The following is a 9486-nucleotide window of genomic DNA, read 5'->3' on the forward strand; positions in this document are numbered from 1 at the left end:
ATACTATATTTTATTTAATGAAATAAAATTGCTTAAAACATTCACTAATAATATTTTATTTAATTAGTTCTACCTGTCTTAATTGACTTTAAACTATAAGTTTGCTTCTTTTATAATTCCAAAATAAACAAAATACATTTGCCATTTGAAAAATTACATCAATATTTACAGTCTTACTTATATAATATGTAATCAATTATTGAAATATTGAAAATTTTAAAAATTGAAATTTCAATTAAAGAATTTAATAAAATAGAGTACATACTCATTAAAAATAATATTCTGCATAAACTTATACTCTAAAAGATGCTTGAAAAATAAAATGAAATAAAAATTTTGTGAATATTAATAAGAAAGTTTGTGAATAATAGAGATGTAATTTTAGATTAAATACTTATTGGATTTTAAGAAATGAGATATAACAGTTAAATAAAAAATATTATCAAATTAAAATATTTTTAAATTATAATTCTGTAATTATACCTCTTTTACTATTATCTTACTACTAAGCAATTTTTTTTTCCTTTTGCTATTTATATTTCATTTAAAAACCTTAGAATTTATTCTTATTACATAATATACAATAAATTAATTGAATCAATCAATATAATTATATAATTTAATTAAAAATAAATTTAATTTTATAAAATTTGACATTCTTTTGCTCTTTAAGTTTATTTTTATCATCAAGTCATATCGATTTCTTAAAGTTATAAACTTATAAACTAACGTTCTGACATAATTAAATGTTATATCTTATTAGTTATATATGCATATTTATCAAAAAAAAAATTTTACAAAATTGCTATAAAATTACTCATAAAATTTTACCAACAAATTCAGTTCTATATGTAAATACTTACATCAATACTTAGAATTTTACCCATATAATTATACATATTCAATTATTAACATGTTGAAATTTTTAAAAATTGAAAATACAATTAAAGAATTTGATAAAATAGAGTACATATTCAATGAAAATAATATTATGCATAAACTTGTATTTTAAAAGATGCTTCAAGAATAAAATGAAATAAAAATTTTATGAATATTAATAATAAAGTTTGTAAATAATAGAATTTATTTCTATTACAAAATATAGAATAAAATTAATTCAATCAATCAATACAATCATATAATTTAATCAAAAATAAATTTAATTTTATGAAATTTGACATTCTTTTGCTCTTTGAGTTTATTTTTATCATTAAGCAATATCATTGAATTAAATAAATTAAAAACCTCATAATTTATTCTTATTGCATAATATAAAATAAAATTAATTGAATCAATCAATATAATCATATAATATAATTAAAAATAAATTTAATTTTATAAAATTTGACATTCTAAACGTAATTTTTCTACAAAATAATTATAAAAATTATTATACATAATCAATTATTAAAAAGTATTAAAAAGCACATGTATGAAAAGGAAAAAAAAAATTCCTATAACTAACTGTAACTTCTAGTAGTGGCTGGGAGCGGTGAGTGCAGCAACACTCTTTTCACTTAATTTGTACGTAAATATTTATGTGTAATTAATATTAATGTACATGACCCATGCATTGAACTAACTTTGTTTATCGTTTTTCTTTTTTTAAGTAATGATACCCACACAGAACATGATTTTAAACCATATTTCACAATACATGTAAAATCATCACTTTATTCTAGCATTCAAAAGACAACCTTTGGTGATCAAGGTCCACGCTACTCTAAAACTCACATAATATATATGCCTTTCTCTTTTTAAATTACACCATGATCTTATAGAGCATTGGATTTGGTTTAATTAGGCAAAGTTTTGAATAATATATATGCCACTTTTTAGCTTTTGACTATCCATGCACTCAAAACATAAACACCACACTGAATTAACTATGTTGCTTTTTATAATCATAAAATATTATTATTATTTATTTATTTATGCTTTTTTTTATTAATTTTTTAAAAACTTGTTATTTTTATTTTCATGATTTTCTATAACCTGTAATCAATTATTTTTAAATCAATGTCGGTATCATTACGTAATGCAATTAAGTGTGTTGAAAATCAAATGCCAAATTTGTACTTTTTTTGGGTCATGTATATTACCACAACACACAATCAACTAAAAATAAAATTTTATATTTTTTGGGTCATGTTAAGGACAAAATAAGGATTGTGTTTTTATAATTTTAAAAACAAGATTTATTTATAAGAGGGAGGGAAAAAGTTGGCTTCCCCAAGTCAGACAAAAAATACAAATGATAAAAGAAATATATATAAAAACTTGCAAACAAAATATAACATTTTCATGGATTTCAAAATTTGTTGTTTCCTTTTATTCGTTTAAATAATTGATTTAATTGTGAGTTTTTGATTTCTACTTTCTTCATCTGCAATTCATGCTATAACAGTCATATAATTTCTATACCTATTGGTTGTTCATTTCTAATTTTCATTCTCCATTTTTTACAGCTTCGTTGAATTTGCTGAGTTGATTGGATTTTTTTTAGTCTTTTTCCGAGACTACCAAGGTAACCAACGATGCTATAAATATATCTCTTTCAATAGGTGATTTTATTTTGTTCAAATATATACTTAGATTGAAAAGGTTTTTGACCTTGCATCATTATAAGTTTCTCTTTTATCCAGTTATCAACAAGAGTTCTTTCATTCCATGTATAAATGAAAAGTGGTAAGTTTATATTAATAAATTAGTACAAATTTAACATCATATGATCAATTATTTATTTCATATTCTTCTTACTTTAATCCTTGTTTAAAATGATTCCCAAGGTGCTGCAAACATCCTAAGATAAACAATTTATATGAGGCTCTTTCTTTAGAAGAAAAAGAACATGTACGACAAAAAAAGAAAGAAAGATATCTTCAACAAAGGAACTCTACGAATGATACTACTCAACATGAAGAACAATTTTTCTCCCAACCAATCGTTCGCAATGAAACAAATGTGTTGGGAGATCATATAGAATTCATACACAATAATGAAGAGGTCAGGCCATATTGTACAAAAAGACAACGCACTTTTCGTGCTGATGCTGGAACCAGTGATATATCCTCCGTTGGTAGTTCCGGAGCTCCCTATCAGGAAATAAACACAGTTGAAATTATGTCAAAGAACCTCTTTCTTTGGACGATACCACAATATCTTTGACACTTGGGGCAACAAATACATGTACAGAAAATGTACATACATCTGGTTCTCTCCAAACCGAACAGGTTTATTGTATTTCCTTCGTTCTAACCGTACTTTCCCATCAATCATTTTATTCTTTTTTATTCAACATACTTAATTCTTTATTCAATAGGCACATTCCCTTTCTCGATGCCAACCCAACTTTGACACAAGGTTGTTAACAAATTCTCGGAGTAAGAAATATGTATAAAATTAAGTTGTACTTCTTCTCCTTTTTTTCCTCCCTTATATACAGCTTCATTCAACGATACCTTTATTGAAAATTATAGCAACTTTAAGAATTTACCTCAATTGTATGGTTCATTTTTCCTCCATAGGAAATCAGCATCAACAATCAGCTGGTCATAGGAAAATATTACAAACAGTGCCATTTGAGGCAACTTTCTTACCATCAGTTCCATTCTGTAGATTTTGTGAAGCAAAAAGATTTCAACATGAAACGAAGGGTTTTTGTTGTGCCGATGGAACAATCTCTTTAACTACAAATGATGTTCCAGAACAACTTTACCATTTGTTTACTTCTAATACAGTTGAATCTGTCAACTTTCTTACGTATGTTCGCACATACAACAACAAGTTTGCTTTTACATCATTCGGAGTTAAATTTGATAGAGATTTATGTAGAAGAAACAGAGGTATTTATACATTTCGAGCTCAAGGTCAAATTTATCATTACATTAATGACTTGGTTCCTTTGGATGGACATACTTCATATCTACAACTATATTTTTATGATACCGAACATGAATTGGACAATCGTGTTTATGACATCGAAAGATTGGATTCATCAACTGTTGCTCAACTTATGGATATTCTTCATGTTAATCCATACTCAACATTCTTTCGAACTCTTGGGGATTTGCCCAATTTGAAAAATCACAAAATTCATATTCGATCAGATGCGGGTTTGGATCAGCGTATTTTTAACACTCCGTCAGCTTCCCAAGTAGCAGTCATTTGGATTGAAGATGATGATTCAGAACATTTAAAAGGATGAAATATTGTGGTATTCAATTATGCAGGCGGAAGTCATATAGTCCAATACTATTTTGGCTGTTATGATCCACTGCAATATCCATTGTTATTTCCTTTTGGTGATACTGGTTGGCACCAAGGAATATTAAGAGTAAAGAAATGGGAAAGACTACCACAACGAGTAACAAGAGCAACAATTGACCCTCAACAATCAGTATCAGCAGAACAACTGCTTATAAAGGAACAAGAAGGTTAAAATAATTAATCTTCTTTTAACTTTTTATTATTCTAATATAACAATATTATATTTTTGATTTGTTAAATTTATCATCTTACAGTGCTGAAAAAGAATAGAAAACAACAGGTTGTCTCATGCCGCGAGTACTATTGCTACAAACTTCAAATTAGGAAAAATATAAAATCTATTTTGTTGTTCTCGGGCCGTTTACTGCAGCAGTTTGTTGTTGATATGTACGTAAAAATTGAGACGTCAAGATTGGATTATTTTTGTAATAAGCAACAAGAGATTCGATCTGAAGTGTATCAAGGAATAGTTGACAGTATATCAATTGGACAAATCAATGCTTCTAAAGTTGGTAAACGCATCATTCTGCGTTCATCTTTTATTGGAGATCCAACAGATATGCGCAAAAGATATATGGAAGCAATGACTTTAGTCCAACGCTTTGAAAAACCGGACATCTTTTTAACTATGACATGTAACCCAAGTTGGAAAGAAATCTTAGATGAGTTGGGTCCACAAGAAGAAGCACAAAATCGTCCTGATTTGATTGCACGTATCTGTAGAGCAAAATTAGAAGAACTGAAGGATGAATTATTCAAACAGGAGATATTTGGGAAAGTTTCAGCATATGTATATGTCATTGAACATCAGAAAAGAGGACTACCACATGCACATTTCTTGATCATACTACAAAGAGATTGGAAAATCTATGCTCCAGAATCTTTTGATGAAATTGTATCAGCAGAAATACTTGACAAAGAGAGAAATTTACATTTGCACAAGACAGTAATAAGACATATGATGCATGGTCCCTGTGGAGTACTAAATCCGAACAATGTGTGTATGAAAACAAATGGCAGTTGTAAAAACCACTTTCCAAAAGACTTTGCATCTAACACAACTGTTGGAATCGATTGTTTCCCACAGTACAGACGTTGTGATAATGGAATAATTGTCAAAGTCAGAGGTAAAAATTTAGATAACCGTTGGGTTGTTCCACATAATCCATATCTCCTCGCAAAATTTGATTGTCACTTGAATGTAGAAATTTGCTCAACAATCAAAGCAGTCAAATACCTTTATAAGTACATTTATAAAGGTCATGATCGTGTTGCTTTCAATTTGATTCCTGGACAAAACATCCAAGATATAGATGAAATCCAACAATTTCAATCAGCTAGATGGATTGCTCCACCAGAAGCCATGTAGAGAATATATGGCTTTATTCTTAATGAAATGTATCCATCAGTTTACAGTTTACATCTACATCTTGAAGATCAACATCTGGTAGCTTTTCATGCACATAACGACCTTAACAATGTTCTGAGATCTGATTTTACGGCAAAATCAATGTTGACTGAATTCTTTTCAACAAATCAAGCTAATAAAAATGCACGAAGACTACTGTACAAAGAATTTCTTGAAGCTTTTGTTTGGAACCAACAACACAAAATATGGACTCCAAGAAAGAAGAAAACTGTTATAGGCCGCATTGTTACAGTAAGTCCATTCGAATGTGAAAGGTATTACTTACGGATATTGTTAAATCATATAAGAGGCCCTTTATCATTTGACCACATCAAAACAGTTGGCAATGTCACTACACCAACCTTTCGTGAAGCAGCTACATTACATGGTTTGTTACAAAGAGATACCAGTTTGCAAGATTGTATGCAAGAGGCTTTTTTATACGAAATACCACACAGTTTAAGATGGTTATTTGCAACAATTTTAGTATATTGTAACCCAACAAATCCTAGAGAACTTTGGGAATATTTTGAACAAGATATGTCAAGCGATTTCTAAACAAGTGTTGCAACATCAGCAGATATTAGGACAAAAGTCTTACGAAGCATCTCTTCTACACTTGAATCGATGGAAAAAGACATAAACATGTTCCATTTAATAGAACATGATGTTTCTTTTTATCAGAATGAAACTGAATCTAGGGAAATAAATAATGAATTTGCAGTTTTGATACCAGAAGAAGATCTTATGGCTTCGATGAGTCTTAATCAAGAACAACAACATGCATATGAATCAATTTTACAGAAAGTCCTTCTAAATGAATCTGCTGCATTCTTCATTGATGGTCCTGGTGGAACAGGGAAAACATTCTTATATAAAGCACTTCTCGCTATAGTGAGATCAAGAAACTTAATTGCTCTTGCAACTGCATCGTCTGGTGTTGCTGCATCTATTTTACCTGGGGGTCGAACAGCACATTCACGCTTCAAAATTCCATTAGATCTTGACAAAAATAGTACTTGTTGTGTAAGCAAACAAGGTGCTCTTGCCAAATTGTTACGTCTTGCAAAGTTAATCATATGAGATGAAGCACCTATGTCTAGAAAAGAATGTATGCAAGCATTGGATAAAATGTTACGAAACATAACTGATTCAAGATTACCATTTGGTGGAAAAATTATCGTATTCGGTGGAGATTTTCGTCAAGTCTTACCTGTGATTCGTAAAGGCACAAGACAAGAAGAAGTTAATGCCAGTTTAGCATCGTCATATTTGTGGTCCACTTTAACTAAGATTAGGTTGAGTGAAAATATGCGAGCAAGATTCGATCCAAACTTCTCAAATTATTTACTTCAGGTCGGAAATGGAACAACACCAATCACAATTGAGAATAAAATCAAAATTCCCAATGAAATGCTCATTCTTTACAAAAATGATGTGGAGTCTTTAGATGATCTGATCGATGCGGTCTTCCAGGATATTGGCAGTTATTCAGAAAATTTATCCGAAATGACAAATCGAGCTATATTGACACCAAAGAACAACTCCGTCGATGAGATAAATACAATACTTATTCAAAGATTTCCTGGTACAGTTACACAATACTATAGTTTCGATGAAAAGATTGATACATCAGAACAAGGCATCATGGAGGATTTCTTAAACACATTAATACCAAATGGACTTCCACCCCATGAATTGTTATTAAAAAAAAATTGTCCTATCATGTTACTCAGAAATGTCAATCCTTCAGAAGGTTTATGCAATGGAACACGTCTTATTTGTCGCAACTTTGAACGAAATATCATTGATGCTGAAATTGCAGTTGGTCACCACACCGGAAAAAGAGTTTTCATACCAAGGATTCCTTTCTTGCCAAATGCAGACGATAATAGTGGTTTTCCATTCAAAAGAACACAATTTCCTATCAGATTAAGTTTTGCGATGACAATAAATAAAACACAAGGGCAGACATTAGATTTTGTTGGTGTATACTTGCCTCAACCTGTATTTTGTCATGGCCAACTATATGTAGTATTGTCAAGAGCCAAAACTTCTGCTTCAGTAAAAGTTCTTATAAGACTAGTATCAACTCATGATTATGAAGAAGCTGAAACAAATAATATTGTTTATAGAGAATTACTAACACTAGCATATCCATCATAAACTTCTGTGAGTAATCGAATTTCAATATATATCTCTCAATTAAATACAATTTGTTTTTCCACTATGTAATTTTCACAACTTCTTATTATTCTTTTATTAAAATTGTTTTATTTAAATTCAATTGTTTGGACTAATATTTCTTTCTCTTAATTCATAAGTAGGCTTCAACATGCGGACTGTCTATACATCAATCAAAAACATTACTCCAAGTACAAGAAATTGGAGCATCAAGATGATTGTGTCAGACAAATCACCCAAACGTACTGCACAACATTCACCAACAAAATATCAAAATCTGACATTGATAGACCCTGAGGTAACACATTGACATCAATATCATACTTGCAAAAACATACTTAATATTTACATTGTATTCTTTCACATGATATATTCAAAATATATATGTTTTCCCCTTACAACATAGATTCATTCTAACTATATTCTCAAATTAAATCTTATATATATATTTAATAAATACTATTTTCTAATCAATTGAATGCAAATAACTATTCATTTATACAATATTATGCAGGGCAACCGACTACAAGCAACAATTTTCGGCAAAGATATAGACCTACGTAATGACATGTTACACACATTCCGGTCTTACTACATCAGTAATGCTTATGTTAAGCCTTTAGATCCCAAGCATAGAATTGAAGCACATGAATACCAGTGGATCTTAAATTCAAGAACAATCATCGAAAACATTCCAGATGACGAAGTGGAATTACAACCACCAAAATATGATATTATCTCATTCACCAATCTGCATGACTACAAAGACACTGGAACTGAAATAGGTAAATATCACATCAATATATTTAACATACTTCTTGATACTCTTATTCAGTTTTCACAAAAAAAAAAAAATAACATAATTGGACAGCTATTCTGGCGATCGCAATATACATGAAACCTCCTAGAGAAATTACCTCAATACATGGGCCAACAAAAATTCAAGAAATATATGTTATCGACCAGAGGTAAAGAAGATTTCTCAACTATATATGTGATATTAATAAATTATTTAACTACCTTGTTTTCAATATTATTTCATCATACTACACTTTTAAATACTTTCTCTTAAATTTTACAGCCTAATGCCTATATGGTTAACTATGTGGAGTCGATTTGTGGATGGTGAATGCCGAGCAATCTCTGATATTATTGAAGCTAAGCCAACTCTACTCGCAACATGTTTAAAAGTCGGTTCATACAATGGTATATTACACAACTTATAATATCAACATTTATTAAAAATAGAATGTTATTATCTACTAACAAATTTCTTTTCTTTATAATATAGGTCTTTCTCTTTCATCTCAACCAACAAGTGTATTTACTTTAAATCCTGTCATCCCTGCTGCAACTCCATTATGTCAATGGTAATTCTTTCTTACTTTATTATATATATAAATAATCTGTACCTACAATAAAAACTTAAACATTCTATATTATATTACAAATTTCTAAAATATATACACAAAATATATATTCATCAACTAGCTCTAAAATTGTTTTTTCTTTTATATCTTTTCCTCCATGATTTCTCTCATTCATTTTAAATTATTCTAAAAATATTTAGGACGATGCTTAATCATGCACTGCTTGAAGAAATCGTCGAAAAAAATCTACATCAT

The 9486-nt window shown here is 29.4% G+C and overlaps 2 protein-coding genes across 2 annotated transcripts; both read left to right on the forward strand.

The window, feature by feature from the left end:
• Window positions 1-4654: 4654 nt before the first annotated feature.
• Window positions 4655-5638, forward strand: LOC121249500. Its single transcript, XM_041148202.1, has one exon. The coding sequence runs from the start codon at window positions 4655-4657 to the stop codon at window positions 5636-5638; it is 984 nt and encodes a 327-aa protein (XP_041004136.1).
• A 666-nt stretch (window positions 5639-6304) lies between these two features.
• Window positions 6305-6760, forward strand: LOC121249501 (ATP-dependent DNA helicase PIF4-like). Its single transcript, XM_041148203.1, has one exon. It carries the CDS (start codon window positions 6305-6307, stop codon window positions 6758-6760), a length of 456 nt encoding a protein of 151 aa, XP_041004137.1.
• The last annotated feature ends 2726 nt before the right edge of the window (window positions 6761-9486 follow it).

The sequence above is a fragment of the Juglans microcarpa x Juglans regia genome, chromosome 2D, assembly GCF_004785595.1.
Source record: "Juglans microcarpa x Juglans regia isolate MS1-56 chromosome 2D, Jm3101_v1.0, whole genome shotgun sequence".
Taxonomy (NCBI): domain Eukaryota; kingdom Viridiplantae; phylum Streptophyta; class Magnoliopsida; order Fagales; family Juglandaceae; genus Juglans; species Juglans microcarpa x Juglans regia.

Excerpts from the sequence above, each read along its gene's own strand:
- LOC121249500 (XM_041148202.1), top strand. The coding sequence starts at position 4,655 with ATGTACGTAAAAATTGAGACGTCAAGATTGGATTATTTTTGTAATAAG.
- LOC121249501 (XM_041148203.1), top strand. The coding sequence starts at position 6,305 with ATGGAAAAAGACATAAACATGTTCCATTTAATAGAACATGATGTTTCT.